The sequence below is a fragment of the Pongo abelii genome, chromosome X (assembly GCF_028885655.2).
Source record: "Pongo abelii isolate AG06213 chromosome X, NHGRI_mPonAbe1-v2.0_pri, whole genome shotgun sequence".
Classification (NCBI taxonomy): domain Eukaryota; kingdom Metazoa; phylum Chordata; class Mammalia; order Primates; family Hominidae; genus Pongo; species Pongo abelii.
The window spans coordinates 116,162,015-116,180,491 of record NC_072008.2 but is presented as its reverse complement, the minus strand read 5'-3'; the positions used below and the strand labels follow the sequence as shown (position 1 = coordinate 116,180,491).

The 18,477-nt window shown below is 39.6% G+C and overlaps 1 protein-coding gene and 1 long non-coding RNA gene across 3 annotated transcripts in view; one reads left to right on the top strand and one right to left on the bottom strand.

Moving 5' to 3' along the window:
• The first annotated feature begins 205 nt into the window (after positions 1-205).
• Positions 206-18,477, top strand: part of AMMECR1 (AMMECR nuclear protein 1) — a 131,422-nt gene continuing 113,150 nt past the window's right edge. Inside the window, exon 1 of one of the 2 annotated variants that reach the window (XM_054544134.2) lies at positions 206-737. In XM_054544134.2, coding sequence (XP_054400109.1) covers positions 265-737 — 473 coding nt within the window. In that variant the 5' untranslated portion in view covers positions 206-264. 2 annotated transcript variants of the gene reach the window in all.
• LOC134760910 (uncharacterized) lies at positions 661-12,288 on the bottom strand. The gene is made up of 2 exons (XR_010138987.1): positions 7,148-12,288; positions 661-5,662 (listed from the first exon to the last, which is right to left on the bottom strand). It is a non-coding gene; the product is annotated as an uncharacterized LOC134760910 (long non-coding RNA).

Genomic DNA, 18,477 nt, shown 5'->3' with positions numbered 1-18,477 from the left:
CTGGGGCTGGGGCTGCGGCTCAGAAGAGGCACGAGTCGGGCGGGACAGGCGCGAGGCGCCCAGCCGCGAAAGCGAGGAGCGCGCACCAAGGCGGGGCGCGCGCGGGGCAGCCGCGTGGCTAGGCAGACGGGGCCGGGAGCGGCGCGCGCGCCCCCGCCAGCCTCTGGCGCGCCCCCGGCGGCCTGGGCCGCAGCGTGCTCGCCCCCGCCGCCAGCTCGCCTCACTTATGGGTCGGAAACGCTGCGTGGGGGAGACTGTTCCAAGATGGCGGCGGGTTGCTGCGGGGTGAAGAAGCAGAAACTGTCCAGTTCGCCCCCCTCTGGCTCGGGTGGCGGTGGTGGCGCCTCCTCCTCCTCCCACTGCAGCGGAGAGAGCCAGTGCCGAGCTGGGGAGCTGGGACTAGGAGGCGCCGGTACGCGGCTCAACGGGCTGGGAGGTCTAACTGGAGGAGGTAGCGGCAGCGGCTGTACCCTCTCTCCCCCCCAGGGCTGCGGCGGCGGCGGCGGGGGGATCGCCCTGTCGCCACCTCCGAGCTGCGGAGTGGGGACCCTACTTTCTACCCCGGCCGCCGCCACCTCTTCCTCACCCTCCTCATCGTCCGCCGCCTCGTCCTCATCGCCGGGCTCCCGGAAGATGGTGGTGTCAGCAGAGATGTGCTGCTTTTGCTTCGATGTGCTCTACTGTCACCTGTATGGATACCAGCAGCCCCGGACCCCCCGATTCACCAACGAGCCCTAGTGAGTACCGTGCCCTCCGCCGCCCTCTCCCTTGCGCTCGGGATGGGGCTCAGAGTTGAGGCAAAGTGCGAGTCCGCCTCCCGGCCGGCGGATGCCCCTGCCCTCTCTCTGCCCGGGTCCCCGGAGCCACTCAACTGAACTAAGGGCACCCTGCGCTTTTTGCCCTCCGAGGCAGGCACCCTACACTTGGAGCAGGGTGCTGCTGCAAGGGATGGCCCCGTGGCTCCTAGAGGTGTTAGCTTTCTCTTTGCGATGACTTCGAGGAGTTTTGACTCCTTTACTTGTCTCCTTCACCACCCCCACCACCCCTCACCCTGCCCCGGTTTTGGAGATCTGGGTTACTCAAGGTGTTGACCTCTCCTCACTTTGGTTTCCATTACCCCAAGTGAAAGCCCCGCCAGTATTCCCGCCCCGCGTACCTTGCACATGGAGAACTACTATCCCATTGCAGGGTGAAAAATAGAAACTATCCAACTTCTGTTAGTGATGGAACTTAGCTCTGGAGCTTGTGAGGTTACCCATCTTTTCCTCTGGGTTTCCTTGTGCCCTGGGAAGGGGGGAGGTTTCTTAAAACACATTTTCCCTTACTACTTATTTTTATCCAAATACACCCATTAAAATGTGTTTCTCGTGTAGCGAGCGCACTGCCGGCTTCCTCACATTTGAAGAGTGAGACCTTTTTTTTTTTATTCCACCGTCTGGATAATAGCTCATTCAAAGAGAACTGTCCCCACAGAGCCACTGTCAGTTTGTACATTAAGCGTGCATTCGCTTTTGTGTCGATTTCACTTTTTAAGAAATCCATGTTATACTTGATGATTTGAGAACAGTTAAATAGTAAATGTGTGGGAATTGTTATGGTTTCCTTTGGTTTTGTATCTTAAATTATTTTACCCTTCAAGTGTGTGGTTGAAAAATTTTAAAATAGCACTGTTACAGCTAAAAGCCAGGTTAATTCTAATCCCTGTCCATTTGGATGTGTGGGAGATGGGGCATATGGTTTTTTTTTTTTTTTTTTTAATGTGTAAACTGAATGTAAACTGACTTTTTGCGTTAAATGCTAGACAGAATGTAAAGACCAAGAGAGGGCAGAATGAGAAAAAGTGCAATTGCTTTTATTTGAGTACTTAGCATCAATAAGAAAAATAATACAGAAAAAATTTCAGTGAAACTCGTACTGAAAGGCATCAGCCCCTTTTCCAGCTAAGACAAGTGCCCCTTGTCCCCCATATCATAAATACCTGAATTGATGTTCTTTTAAAACTGCTCCTTTTCATTTTGTGAGATTAGAGGATTGGACTACTATTGTATAAGTATAAACATTTCTGCCTAGACTAAAATATTAATATGTAAAGTGGAAATTACAATAAAGTGTCCTGGAAATTGTGCATTTGTACTGTTTGTTTTCTTTGGCTTTCATTCTTTAAATGTCTTTAATTTTGTATGACTCTTCTGTGGTCTGTGCATTTTCTTTTGGACTTGGTTAATCTTTGGGCATTGGTTTATGAGAAGTGCATGAAAGAGCATCCAGGAGAACACTTTGTCAAATAAATATCTTTATAAATTTCATAGTGTTAATTCTAGAAGCTGAAATCCTAAGTCCACACCTTTATTTAGCCAATTCATTTTTTTTGGTTAAGAAGTAAAATTCATTTTGAAAAGACTGCCATGTAAAAAAAATCTATGAAATATTTATTAGCTTGAGTCACTTATTTGTGACTTTTATGCCTTCTCTTGGATGTCTGTGATGTATTAAAGCTAGTCCTGGGATGATACTTAGGTTGGCTCTGCAAAGTCATGGGACTGCAAAAATTCACTCCTGTTTAGTTCTTGAGCTGTTACATGAGTTTGGCAAAGGCTGCTTTAGTATTCACGCTCCATTGCTCCAAAGCATATGAGAACACACTTTCAGGAGGTGCTATTTTCACACATTTTAAAGTGAGTTTGGGTTAACTCAATGACTATAACAAGAATTTTAAAAGGAGAGTGAGCTTGACCAGTTCATACAGAAAATGCTTTTGAAAATATCATTTTAACAGTAGCCACTTTGCACACGTATTTAGATATTATTCTATTCAAACACCCCAGCCCCTGGATTTCTTTTTCATGGAATTAAGCAGATGATAGGACACACTTTTGACCACTGTGGATATGTTGAAACTGTGGTGGAAGAATAATAACTATTATCATCTAGCAGACCTTGAATGTGTCATGTATTCTATAAAACAACCAATGTAGAGTAGACACTGAACATGACCAAGTGGAGAATGAAAGTTCACTGAAGTGGAAAATGGACTGTCTTATTTCCATTTATCTTCAACTCATTTTTGAGGTGTACTGTGGAAAATTCAGGAAAACTTCCTGATTATGGGAGGGACATAACTAAGCATTTCAACAGTGCCTTAGTAACTACCACACATTTGTCTTTCTGTTTTACATATTTAACAGCATTGTGTACTTATTAGTGTTGCTTTATCCTAAGTGCCATAAGACATAAACAAACATATTAGGATTTTTTTTTCTCATAGTTATTATCATGTCATGAGCAGTGTGTTTCAGGTCCTGTCTCTGCCCACCAGATGTTGTGCTTTTGACAGTTTTAACTTCTCATACGTAAACACACACTCTTTTCATCCCTTCCCAGGACTTTTCTCTCAGAATGTCTATAACTGGTGAAATCCTCGTTTTATGGGTTTAGAAGCTCTAGATCCATCAGTTAGTTATTCTTCCACTCAGTATTGAGGGGATGTCAATATATGAACAGGCTGTATGGATACAAATTCTTCACTGTTGCCCCCATTTTTTGATTACCTACCCAATTGCAGAAAGCATTGTACAGGCAAGTTTGTGCACAGAAATCTGTTTAAAGACATGAGGAAAAGTTAACTTTACTGCATTTTGATATTCAAAATCAGCACTCTTGGATTTATGTAGGGAGCCCAGATAGCTATTTTATAGGAACCTGTTTGCTACTATAAAGGGATCCACTGTACCAGGTGTTGAGCTAGTTAGACTCCAGAGCAGTCATTATTAACTTTGGCTGCACATTGGAATCACTGGGAAGTTATTAAAAATATGGATGCCTGATCCCCAACTCCGGAGATTCTGATTTAATTGGACTTGGATGAGGTCGTGGATGGGGCCTGGGAATCAGGATTAGTAAAAGCTCACCAGGTGAGTTTAATGTGCAGCCAAGGTGGCGAACCACTGGTTATATTCTACTGAATCTTTCTCTTGAGATTTGGATAATTTAGGCTAGGGCAGTGCCTTGGAATCTGAATTTTATGAGCACCCTAAATTTCAGTAAACAACCAATTTGAGAAACTCTTGCATTGTGGTCTGCAGAAGACATCACCTGGGAAATCATTACAAATGTAGGCTCTCAGGCCCCGCCTCAGACCTGCTGAATTAGAGTCTGCAGTTTAACAAGCTCCTCAGGTGATTCTTATGCACATTAAAGTTTGAGAAGGACTGGTTCTCAAACTTTGGAGCACATCATAATCTATAGTGCTTGTTAAAACACAAATTGTTGGGCCCCATTCCCAGAGTTTCTGATTCAGTTGGTGTGGGGTGGGGCTGTGAATCTGCATTTCTAACAAGTTCCCTGGTGATGCTGATGCTACAGTTCCCAGGGCCACACGTTGAGAACCTCTGGAGAGAGAAGTGAGGACCTGTATAAGTACTTGAGCGACTGTAATGGAATGGCAATTTTCAAGGCCAGTTTTCAGTATAAAACTTCCTGCTTCCGTGTCACTATGCTTTAGCATGTTCATTCTAACTTAGCACCCAGGAGATTGAGTGCTGCCGAGAGTGTAAGAGTCTGAGGTTCTTGGGATGGTTTTAGTTGAGGGGTGAGGGTGACTCTTGGAAACCTGTGGTATGATTTTAGGTCCTTTTTCAGAAATTGTTAAATGTAAGGGATACATTTTAGGAGTTAAAAACATTACCAATATGATACCTTAAGGTGAATTATATTGATTTTAATAAGTAAAGCCCCTTTTGTTCCCATAAAATGCTCTTACGATTCTTTCACTAAAGTATTGTGAAAAGATTTTAAAAGTTTTTATTTATGCCTATGGTTGCTGGATTTCATTTTAAGACTTTCCCTCTGTAACAAAAATATGAAAGGATTCTGCTAAGGCACTGGGATTGTTCAGTCTTATATCTTTAATGCTGCTGCGTGTCACGTTACTTGAACTTTTTATTTTAATCATCTTACCACCTTTGAAGTTAACGTAATACTACATTTTGTATAGACCATAGCACGTAGAAGATTCTTTATTATTAAAGTACATCAGTAAGTGTGGTTTTAAATTGCAATTAATAAAATGTATTTTAAAAAAATCCACTCCCACATATGCAGATTTTGAGACTCTGAAGAGGTGTTTGAACAGTTAACTCTTTCTCGTCTTGCCACCGTAGTCAAGTTACTGTTTTTCAGTGTGCTTGGGAGGAATTGGGTTGTGTTGGGGAGTAGGCATTTTGTTTCAACAGAACCGTAGCAATCCTATTGCACTATCAAAAAGATGATTTGATAGTGCTGCTCAGGTTAAAATGATATTAAATTTGCATTGTAAACATAAGCCATTATATTTCTGTTATATGTTTTCTGATGAAGATTGACCAGAATAGCCAGAAGATGTGTCTGTCTATCGCAGATGATGCCATGAGGCCAAGACAGATTTCCTTATCCACACTAACATAATGGTACTAACTCGCATTCTCTGGTCATAATGTATAGTTTTTCTTATAAAAGCAAAACACTGTCTGAACAATTGAGTCATTTTGAACGTATAATATAGTTGTTTTTTTTAACAATGTTGATTCCCATTGGAAGACAATCTGATGTCGTATCTTACGGATAGAAAAGAAGGCAGGCATGTCCCCAGTTGTCAGTTGTTCTGTAAAAGCCATCAGTGACTGAGCTAGAAGGATGGAGAAATATAAATCACAAAATTGTTTTTATATCCATGCATAAAGGTGTATGTGGGACAAGGTATATTTAGTTAAAAAGAAAATGCTTATTTTGCTTTCTCCCCCATATGGCCAAAGGGAGGGATAATTTAGCCCATAATTTTTCTTGCTTATGAATTATGTTTGTGCTACATTCAGGTTTCAGTTAGCGGGTGGCAGCCAAGTAGGAATCTCTGCTGAAATCTGTCAGTACAATGGGAAGAAAGACCACTACTGAAAAAGTAAAAAATGGTCTGTTAACCCATGCATGAGTTGTTTTTCTAAGTATGTATTTCTCAGGCACATGCTAACATTTGTGTTGTTGTCTTTTTAAAAACTGTATGCTTTTTGAAACCAAATTTGTGTTATAAATACTAAAACCTCTAGCTGTAGTGGATTATATTTTTGAATTAAATTGCATTTCCTATTTATAGACAATTTTACTTTTTGAGAATTTATGTGTGAAACACTAAAACTTGTGTAATGAGATTAGTCAGTTCCCAAGTTTTCCTGATTTCAATAGGCATTATTCTGTACTCTCGATGTCACACATGCTTGGCTCTTATAAAGCAGCACAATGACCAGGGCTTTTACATTTAAATTTTGTTAAATAGTCTCTTTTTCAAACTTGTGTAATAATGTCTCTTTTTGATACTGTTCTGAATCAATTAAGCTAAGTAAGTGAGGACCAGCAGTAAAACCCAGCATCTGCCAAGAATGGACCCTCAATGTGTAAGCTGTCTTTCCACAATCAGTAATTGGGCAGTTGCTCACAGGACACTGGAGACAGTGTGGGAAACCAGTGGTTGTGTAGGTGGAAAGAGTAGATTCCCAACAGTAAGCTTATTTAGAGTTTAGCTTCTGTAGTTAGTGTTGCTAAGAGCAAAAATGACCCACAGCTTATGTAGTATAAAGAAAATAACCCAAAGGAAGAAGTACAGTGTAATAGTATAGTTGGTTGGGTGGAGCATATTTTATGTTCAGTCCAACTATAAGTGGCATCTTTTGTATCAAGTGTGGGTGTATTTTCTACAGCTCTTAATGTTTCAGACATTGAAACTTGCTCAAAGTTAAAAATGTTAGTGTTGAATAGCTGAGTGGAAATTATATGTCATTGGAAAAAAAACCCTGTTTTTGTAAAAAATATACATTATCATGAGTTTCATGGTTGGAAACCAGAAAAATAGAAGGAATAGTCCTATCCTCACAGAGCTTACAGTCCTGTTCAAGATATGATACCATTATCAAAGTTGCTTGAAATACTTACAAGGCAATATATACATGATTGTAGATTAATAAAATACACATAAAATGCATACACATGGAAATGACATGGAATAAAGGAGTGGTCAGGGAGAAGGCTATAGGGAGGGAATAACTGGAACCAAGTTTTGAAATGGAGGAGGTACAGAAATTATTGGTAGAGTCTGTTTGACCAGTAGATCTTGAAGTCTTACTTGGTTGTTCTGAAACCCGTTGCTGTCACCACCACACCCCTTGCCACAGTACTTGGGGATTCCCAGCAGCTGTCTTCAGTCAGCAACTTGCACTCTCAGCATTCTTCATATCACTCCCCTTGCTCTGGTCTCTAAGATCATAAAACTTCAAGGAAATTAAAAGTAGCCTTTGTGTTGAGAATCCTCTGGGGAGGCTGGATAAGAGATCTTGCATCTGCTTATAGTTTCTTGTATTAGGAAGAGAACAGGATTTGCAGAAGAGTCCTCTAGAGTATCAGATGAATTGGGAGAAGAGTCTCAAGATAGAGGAGACTAACTAGGCTTAAGGTTATGAGGGCAGTAGGAAAACTGGCATTGGAAAGTGGGAAAGCCACCCCAGGGGCAGAGTTTGTGAATATAGGAATGTTGCAAAATTAAGAATTGGAAGAAGTTATCAGCATATGCAAGGGTTCATACTCTAGGGCCAGGTTTTGTGTAGGAGTGGAAAGATTGTAGCTCACCTGTTTTTGGCTTCCATCATTGCCTCTTCTTTTCTTGGCTCTGTGTCTAGCTATTCTTGTGCTCAGAAAAAGTTTGTTAAACAGCTCTGTTGAAATGGCTATGAAATTTGATCACAGGTATAAGAACTCTCCTCCCCTTTCCCTCTTCACCGATTCCCAACTGTATCTAATTTGGGAGAAAGGATGAGAAGACACATCGGTTTATAGAATTTGTATCAAATATAAAGATAGGTGGAATAGCTTTTGGATGAGGTCCTGTGATTAGGTGACTACACGTGCATAGAGAGGCACTGTAGGAAAAAAAAAAACACACAAATTCTGGTTGCTTGGCAGAAGTAAGAGAGGCTTTGAACATGATTCAGAGTTCATAAGCCTGGGGAACCATGAGGATGGTGGTGCCATTAAAAAACATGGGGGGAATATGGGAAGAAACAAATGGTTGGGCAGGTGAAATCAGATTTCTTACTATGTGTAGTTCCAAGTGTTGGCAGTTATCAAATGTTATTTCTTCTTGAAATACCAGAACCACAGAGCAGCAACAGAGCTATTGTGATGTTTTAGTTGGTCCCTTGGGATCACTCCCCCACTTTGTGACTTTGAATGGCTCAGATAAGTAGATATCAGTGATAGTTTTCAGCTTTCTACTGCTAGTAAAAATACCTGGAAGAATTTTGGGTTTCTTTAATGTAGGTTTTTACATTTTCTTAGTCTTCAGGCTTATCAATTTGTAAAGCAGGCAGTGATCCTTTTATTTCCTTATGTGTATATCATAGCACAGCCTTGAGCAAGATAAAGCCTCGTGGCAGGCCATCTCAGGAATTCATAATTTCAGAACTAAAAGGAAATTTTTGAAGGACTAGAAGTGCCTTTGGTACAGGATTCTAGGTTGTGTGTCCTAAAGCTTAGAAAGTAAAATAGATTGAATCAAGCTGGATCTGTTTTGCGGCTTTGCTCAATGATGAAGGATGGATGTTATGAACTGATGGGATCAGCCATATTGCTTTAGGATCTTTGCGATCTTCGGTGGATGGGCAAAAGTGAAAAGTTCTGCTTGAGTAAAGGCCTACTAATATTAGTTTTTGTCAATAAAGTTTGTGGTAGTCTTGATGATTCTTGCCTTTTCCCTGTTTCATTTTACAGATAATCCACATTGTTACCCAAAGCCACATGCAATGCTGGGAGAGCACAGTTGACTGTTTTATGCAATATCCTGCCAGAAGATGCTGACCAGTTCTCTAGTAATAGAAAGTAGTGAGATTGAATTAAGAGCCTATATAGTTCACCTTGCCATTCCATATACTTTCACTGTGATCTGTAAGCATATTACATACAACTTTAGTAACATATTTTCTAGTGAGATCTTGGATTGCTGCAAGGTGGTAACAGATTCTCTGCTTTGCTTCAGGTGTTAGTGGATCTTTGAGTCATTCTTATGGAATGGAGTCTCTGAAAAATTGGTTTTGATGCTGTTAGCCTAGGGGTCCCAGCGCACTGTATCTGCCTCAAATAAATGCTTATGTGCTAGTTACATTAGTGTGTTTCTTTTCTGTGACATCATTATTGCTTATAGTAGCCTAGCAACCACACGGTTAGGTTTAGGTGGTTTGGGGTACTAATAAATTATATAGCTGGTAAAACTTGGGCCTCAGTACATAATTCATTGTAGCAAGGCAAACACTTTATGCTAATTTTGAACAACAGTGAAGTGTTTAGATTGACGGATGCTTTTTTACATCCTTTTTTATATGGTAAGTAGAAGATGGCATTGGTGATTTATTCAATAAAGAAGAATCTCATGAAGTCTTTGCGTTTTTTCCATGTTAGAGTAGGTGTTCTCAACACAATTCATGTGTTCTCAACACAATTCATGAGTTTCCCTATGATAATGACAAAAACAAATTAAAAAAAAAACTTGCCACAGCTTCTTTTGCATTAAAACAAAACAAGCCGATAAAAAACTTGGCACTAGCTTGGCTGGGTACTTGATTTTGTGGAATAGCTCTTTGATGTTAGGAGTAGGTACAGAGAAAGTCAGTAGTTAAAATTTTTTGTTGAGTTCACAGACCCATCTACCCCCACACTCTTCTACTTGTCCATTCAAAAAACCCTCACAAGAACAAAAAGGAATAATATTCTATTTTTCCGACACTAATGAGGTGGGTGATATGTGGTTTGTGGTATACTTTACTCCACAAACTCCTCCAACTATTGTCCTGTGTGGCAATTTTTGTGGGAATTGACTCTCCCACATTGTAGGCATTGGCTATGTGGAAAAAGAGTGTCACATGTGGCTCAAGGCAGGGACAGAGGGCATATGGGAATCAGGGAGGGAGTAAAATGAATTGTATTCAAGTTAAGTGAAGCATGGATTCAGGGCAGAAAAGGGAGATTGAGCACCTGATCTGGAGCAGGAGTGCTTTTTATGTTTTACATGTAAAAACTTAGATGTCCCTCCTTTAGAATCAATGGCCACAGCATTCTTGTTAAAAAATAATTATTCTGGCTAGGTGCCATGGCTTACGCCTGTAATCCCAACACTTTGAGAGGCTGAGGCAGGAGGATTGCTTGAGCCCAGGAGTTCCAGACCAGCCTAGACAACATAGTGAGACCCCCATCTCTACAAATTATATATTTGAAAAACTTAGCTGAGCATGATGGCATGTGCCTGTAGTCCCAGCTACTCAGGAGGCTGAGGCGGGAGGATTGCTTGAACCCAGGATGTCAAGGGTGCAGTGAGCCGTGATCACACCACTGCACTCCAGCCTGGGTGACAGAGTCAGACCGTGTCTCAAAAAAAAAGAAAAAAAAAGTTTCTAGCAGAAGCAGATGCATATCATGAAGTTTCATAATATGAGGACCTGCTATGGGTCCTTTTAATACTTCTAAGAGACCATATTGAAAACCATTTGTACAGTGTCTTCAGAATGAGGCCTCTACATAACTCTGGAAGCTGTGGGACAAGTAGCTTTACCCAAAACAGCATAAATGTAGCCACTCTCCTGTAATTATCCTTACTTATTTTTCTTGACTTGTCTATGCACAAAGCTATAAATCCTCAGGTATTCAGACATATCTTCTTTTTAGGCCTGTATATTTATATTAATAGCCTCTACTTAGATGTGTGAAGTTTGTTTCATATAGTTTGCTCACAGTTATTATCTATAACAAAGATTATGGAACAGACACTATTAAATGATAGACCCAGGTATAATTTCTGACTGGCTGCAGAATACAGTCATACAAAGGTACATACTTATCTCTTTCGTACTTTATCTTAGAAGGACCTACTATGGTCAATTTAATTTGTAAATTACATTCTCACAGATAACTAGAGTGTCAGCCATTTTTTGTTTATCAGTTTATCTTTTATCATATACATGTAGGCTGATCGTAGTTTACTTTTTTTTTTTTTTTGAGACAGAATCTTGCTCCATCACCCAGGCTAGAGTGCAATGGCATGATTTCGGCTCACTGCAACCTCCGCCTCCCGGGTTCAAGTGATTCTCCCGCCTCAGCCTCCCAAGTAGCTGGAATTACAGGCACCTGCCATCATGCCCAGCTAATTTTTGTATTTTTGTAGAGACGGGGTTTCACCATGTTTGCCAGGCTGGTCTTGAACTCCTGACCTCAGGTGATCTGCCCGCCTCTGCCTCCTGAAGTGCTGGGATTACAAGTGTGAGCCACCGTGCCCAGCCACTTATTTTTTATGGTGGTAAAAAAGATGAGATTTTACCCTGTTAGTAAATGTTTAAGTGTATAGTAATGTTAACTATAAGCACTATGCTTAGCTTAATTTTTAAAGGCACATAATAGTGGCTTTACCTAAAGCAACTCATTTCTTCTAGGAATTTTGGGAATCCTTCACAAATTAATCTTATAAACTTACTAGAGGGGCCAGGCGCGGTGGCTCATGCCTGTAATCCCAGCACTTTGGGAGGCCGAAGTGGGCGGATCACCTGAGGTAGGGAGTTCCAGACTGGCCTGACCAATATGGAGAAACCCCGTCTCTACTAAAAATACAAAATTAGCCGGATGTGGTGGTGCATGCCTGTAATCCCAGCTACTCTGGAGGCTGAGGTAGGAGAATCGCTTGAACCCAGGAGTCGAAGGTTGCTGTGAGCTGAGATCACGCCATTGCACTCCAGCCTAGGCAACAAGACTGAAACTCCGTCTCAAAAATAAAAAATAAAAATAAATAAAAGTACTAGAGGTGCATAGATCCTTTTTACAAGAGAGCCTAATTTAGGCTTCGAGGTATTTATTTTTCCAAACCTATTGAAAATTATGAATAAACTAAAGGCATTAAAATCAAAAGTAACTTTTTTATTTTTTTATTTTTTATTTTATTTTATTTTTTGAGACGGAGTCTTGCTCTGTCAGCCAGGCTGGAGCGCAGTGGCGCGATCTTGGCTCACTGCAAGCTCCGCCTCCCGGGTTCACGCCATTCTCCTGCTTCAGCCTCCCGAGTAGCTGGGACCACAGGCCCCCGCCACCAAGCCCGGCTAATTTCTTTTTTTTTTTTAATTTTTAGTAGAGACGGGGTTTCACCGTGTTAGCCAGGATGGTCTCGATCTCCTGGCCTCGTGATCCGCCCGCCTCGGCCTCCCAAAGTGCTGGGATTACAGGCGTGAGCCACCACGCCCGGCCCTATTTTTTATTTTTTTGAGATGGAGTCTTGCTCTGTCACCCAGGCTGGAGTGCAGTGGTGTGATCTTGGCTCACTGTAACCTCCACCTTACGGGTTCAAGTGATTCTCCTGTCTCAGCCTCTCGAGTTGCTGTGATTACAAGTGTGCGCCGCCATGTCCGGCTGATTTTTTTTTTTTTTTTAATTTTCAGTAGAGACGGGGTTTCTGAGGAAATGTGTTTTCTAGAGAGATGGAAAATTGGAAGATAAATTGCATAATGGGATGTGATAAGTAGGGCCTTTAGGTCTGTATGTGTATATATAGACTATATAACCATTTCAGTTAAGCACTTCTTGAAATTGCTTCTTACAGTATACACACTTGTTTCTAATGAAAAACTTACATCTAAATGTGGCAGTGGCATCTGTGAAATAATAGATATGATCAAGTTGCAGGTCTTGAAAGTTGTTTGTTTGCTCTGTTTTCTGTACAACCAGTATGAGGCTCTCTATCATTAGCTGGGGTGTAGACGTTTTAAAAATAATATCACTGAATTGTAATGCATCAGTTTGGGTTTTGGAGCAGTATCTAATTTGTTCCATTTAGAGGTGGCTTTGCAGTTCTAAACAAGAAAGTAGAATTTTTACTATGATTATCCCTTTGCTTACAGACTTTTAAAATGAATATTTGTTGAAGTCTCAAGTCTTTTTTGCCAGTATTATCTTAAGACTGTGTTTGACATCAATACCTATCTCTTATTCTATGCAGGTACTGCTCTTAATATTATGACTGGTTCTAACATTTCATTTCAACAAGTAATACAGCTCTTCTGGGTAGAACACTATGCTAGACCCCTTTATGAGTATGGGTGAGAAGTCTATAAAATAGACATAAACCATGCTTCATGTCCTTAAAAAGCTTGCAGTCATACTGAAAAGACAAGATTCATGAAACAAATAATGAAGTCACATATGATTCAACAGCTAAATGAGTGATGGAGACAATGATGTCTGTAGGACTCATTGTTTGGGTAGACTAATGTGGGCTAAGATTGTACAGGAGGGCTTTACAGACAAAATAGGATTTAGGCTAGGTAGAACTTTCATAGATGGAAAAAGCAGTCTAGGCAGAGAAACATCTTAGACACAGGTCAGGATGAGCATTATACAGTGGTCAGTGGGTACCAATCAAAAGTAGGCTGAAGTGGGGGAGAACCTAGCAAGAAAGGGGACCTGTAAGGAGACTAGCTATAACAAGCATTGGGAAATGAAAGTCTAACAGTTGACAATTTTAAAATTTTAATGGCCTGTGAGTGGCCTCTTTCTTGGTAAAATTTCTCTTTGTCCATTTAATTATGTCTCACCAGCACCTTTAATGTTGTGAATGTCATGAAGCTTGACAAGAGACTAGGAAATAACACAAGCAGGAGTCTGCTCTGTAGACAAAGTGCTTTCATTCTTCAGTACGCATTCAGCTTAAGTCAGTTAGATTAACATTGGTTATGTCTCACTGCCTGAGTGCCTTCTATGTTCAGTGATCTTTTTTCTTCTGAACTTCAGTGTCTCAAAGATGAAGTTAGAAAAATTGTCTAGCTACAAAGTTATGTAGTTTAAAAATACTATAATTATGATACAATTAAATGGTTTGATCACTTTCTTTCCTCCTAAAGTTAATGAAGAAATTTTACTTGGATATTGCAAATTTAACTGAGATAATTTAGGTACTAGGGATTGTAATAATTTTAGGTAGATTATGAATGATGACAGTCTTCTTTATGAAATTAGTTTAAACATAGATTAGGCTAATGGGAATGTTCCTTATGGTTCTTCACGTGAGCTTTAAGAATGCTACAACTCTTAAGAAACAGTCTATATAAGCAAACTTGTAAAGGTTTTATACTGTTATTTAGAAACAAAATTCTAAAATAGTTTCCTGAATTACAATGAGCAGCATATTTTTAGTTTATGTTGAGGAATGATTATGCTTTGAAGAAAAAAACAAGCAAAATTCTCAGTATTTTAGCTGATGATGTGTCTTTAAGACATAAGTTTAGAACTTAAACTTCTTTTTCAGTGATCACTGTAAAATTCTATTTTAGTAACTCCCCTCTGTTATTCCAAGAATATGTTTTAGAATATAAGAAAATTATTTTCCAAATATGGGACTAATATCTCTGGCAGATTGTAAAGCATGAGCATTGTATCAGTATACTCAGGAAACAGAAAACAACACTAGTGTAATGCTCACTAACAGTGTTCTCTATGTAGTCAGTTTATGTCTATAAGTAAATGAACTCTCCCTCCTATCATAGTCGAATCTGCAATTTGAATTATATACTATTACAGTGAGGAGAAAAAAATACCAGATGTTAAAATAGTGGTAGTACAATATTTTTGAATAAAAGTTGTTGAAGAAGAGATGGATGTTGACCCTATGTAATAATCATAGACTCCTGCCACATAGTGGGATAGGAGGCCAAATGGAATCCAGTGGTTTTCAGTACAGACCACACAGAGGTTCCTGATCACTTTTCATATCCATAAATCTTTATTAACAAAGGTGGATGCCCTCATCAGGGGAGTGGGAGGCAATTTTGTTTATACAGGGTTGAACTATTTAGATTTCAACTTAATTTTTCACCGACTTCAAACAACGTGCATCTCAAATAGGCAGGCACCTCCATAGTGTAGAGCACAATTGGGAGAAAAAGTCAGGGCTTTTCTGTTTTGATTGTGGCAAGAGAACAAGCAAACCCATTTTAAAGTGAAAAAAATGGATGTAGGTCCAACGGGCCCTGATTCCTGTCTCCATTGGGCTACACATAGAACCTTTGCTTCTGTTTATTTCTGCTCAGTCTAGAGAAATTCAGATAAGTTCTTATAGAAGAGGAGTGCTTTAGTCTTTAAGGTTTCTTTCACTTTCATTAAGTTATATTCACCATCTCATAATAACCCTTCATTAACTCTTAACTAATTTAAATAGTTTGTACCAGTCCAGCACGGCCTCAGGTCCATTCATTTTCTCAGAATTGTTATATTTATTTAAACACTTTTTACTTCAATCTCTCCCACCCCAAATTTGAAGTATAAATTTAGGAAAATCAATCAATCTCTCTCTCTTTTTTTGTTTTTTGATTTGTTTATTTATTTATTTATTTTTTTTGGAGACCAAGTCTTGCTCTGTCGCCTAGACTGGAGTGCAATGGCATGATCTCGGCTCACTGCAACCTCTGCCTCCTGGGTTCAAGCAATTCTCCTGCCTTAGCCTCCCAAGTAGCTGGGGATTACAGGTGACTGCTACCACGCCTGGCTAATTTTTGTATTTTTAGTAGAGATGGGATTTCACCATGTTGGACAGGCTGGTCTTGAACTCTTGACCTCAGGTGATCCACCCACTTCGGCCTCCCAAAGTGCTGGGATTACAGTCGTGAGTCACCACGCCTGGCCTAGGAAAATTCTCCTCTTACCCCTTCTTCAACATAGTTTCTCTCTGGAGCTTTGCCATTTTCAAGAGCAGTAATCTTGAATATTTGAAAGCTTGGTAGCACCTTCATTATAGAATTTTTACTATGTAAATTCTAGCAATGTTTATCACTAGCAAAGTTCTTTACTGGTCCTGCTGGTTTTCCATTTTGGGGAGGTGGTAGAATGATGGGAATGGGGAGGTGTAAATTTATGACTTTCAAGTTTTTTTTCAGTCATTGGATTTGAGTATCTACAGCAGTGTATAAACACTGTCTAACTGGGTGAATTTTGGAATCAGGGCAGTACAAATCTAAAAAGTTTCTAGAATTTTTTCTAGGGTGATTTTAAAGCAGAGAATAAATGAGATGTCCCATTGTACCCCTTCCTCCTGTGCTTTACCTCAAAGTAGGTATCTTTTTCTCTTATGCATATAACTGAAACCATAAGATCATTGTGGATTTATTTGATATTATTTGTTAGTTAGAGACTGACCTGGTTATATGTAGCTGTATTCAAGATGGTAGGACTACGTGTTTATGGTTCTCAGTGAAGTATGGCACAGGCTTATCTTTTACTTTATGATTCCATTCCCATGGAAGATTGGAATGCTTTAAAAATTATTTGGCACTATTTCTTTCTTCTTTTTCTACTGTTTTGTTTTAAATTGTAGGTTTCAAAATGTTTAAATAAATTTTTTTTTCTAATATGTTTAAAGTCATGGATTTTTGATTTAGTGTCTAAGAATGGATTTTAGGGGGTTGGCAGACATAATGAAATTTCATGCAAAAATTTGTATAAGTGCATTTTTCTGATTAGAAGTTTCATATCTTTCATCAGGTTTCCATAGAAGCTTCCTATAGTGCCAGCTTCTTAAGAATATTCAAGGAGTTTCAACTAACATTGGCTGGGAAAGTACAAGTCGGCTTCACAACACCCCTGAAATCTATTCTTGGACTCTAGACAAGGTCCTCCTAATGGACTCTAGATTAAGACCCCCTGCAAACTCCTCAAATATCTTATCCCCAGATAATTGTCCCTATTTGACCTGTCTGGTAGCTCCTTGGGAAGGCCCCATTCACGAGGCTTGTCTTTATTTGATCTGACTCAGTGGAAAAGCCCTATCCTCAGGACATTTGTTGAAAACAAGCAGCAGCAATTGTTTAATACTGTATCTGCCTGAGGTGGCTGACTTTTAGACCCTGTGCAAGCAGGAAGTGAAGGCTGTGGCAGAATTGTAAACTCTCAGAGCATTGAAGGCATACCCAACACAGGGCCCTTTGGCAAAGGATGAAAGATCTCTTGGTTCAAAACATTTTAGAAAATATGTCGGTCATTAGCTGACCACTAGGTAGCTGAACAGATACTTCAATGGACACATATGACAGGGAATATAGGCTTTACAGAACTAGTCCAGGAAGTCACTAAACAAACAATAACAACAAACCTTAGGGGAGAAGTGATCTGATTTCCAAAGTTTCTATTTTATATTGTTTAAAATGTCTAGTTTTCAACCAAAAAAATTAAAATACAACCAACAGTAAACTATGGCACTTAATTCAGGGACATAAGCAGTCAATAAGAACTGTCACTGAGGAAGCCTAGATGTGCTTACTAGATGAAACTTTAAATCAGTTGTTGTAAACCTCTTCAAAGAACTGAAGGAAATCATGGCTAAATAATTAAAAGAAAGTATGAGAATATTAGACATATTAGGAAAGAAAGAAGCATTTATCTAAACATATTGGAAACTGTAGCTATGTGGTGGTGTGCTAGAGGATAAATGAAGCCACAGGGTAAACATGTCTCTTCTTCGAATGTCAGTTTTCCAGAATTAAAACTGAGAGCATAAATTTGATATTGAAACAAATATAGGTATGTTACAGTGTAGAATGTAAAATTCACAAAAATAAAGCATTACGAAATTTGCCATTTGTGATGGGCCACTTATGGCAACTCTCAATTCCTACTCATTTCACACCTTTAATTTATTTTGCCTATGGTGTACGTCAGTTGAAAAGTTTGAGAAGTCTAATGATCTGTTGATTCAGTGATTGTGGACCAATGACAATCCTATGTTAGAAACAAATGGGCATGTCACAGATAAGAGATAACTGTAATAGAAAACCGATTTCCACAGTATACTCACTAATTGACCATTGTGTTATTTTCACACTTGGAATATCCTACCTTTGATGAACAAAAGGAATACCTTTACACCTGAATTGACATTTCTCCAAAAAAGACATGCAGATAGCTAATAGGTACAGGAAAAGGTGCTCGACATCACTAATCATCAGGGAAATGCAAGTCAAAACCACAGTAAGCTATCACCTCACACCTGTTAAGGATGGCTGTTATCAAAAAGACAAGAGATCACAGGTGTTGGCAAGGATATGGACAAAAGGGAACCTTTGTACACTGTTGGTTGGAATGTAAATTGGTATAGTCATTATGGAAAACAGTATAGAGGTTCCTCAAAAAATTGAAAGTAGAACTACTATATGATCAATCCAGCAATCCCACTTCTGGGTATATATCCAAAGGAAGAAAATAGTATACTGAAGAGATATCTGTGCCCCCATGTTCATTGCAGCATTATTCACAGTAGCCAAGATAACAACCTAAGTGTCCATTGACAGAAAGTGGATAAAGAAATATACACAATGGAATATTAATCAGCCATAAAAGAAGGGAATCCTGCCATTTGCAAAACATGAGTGAACCTGGAAAACATTATGC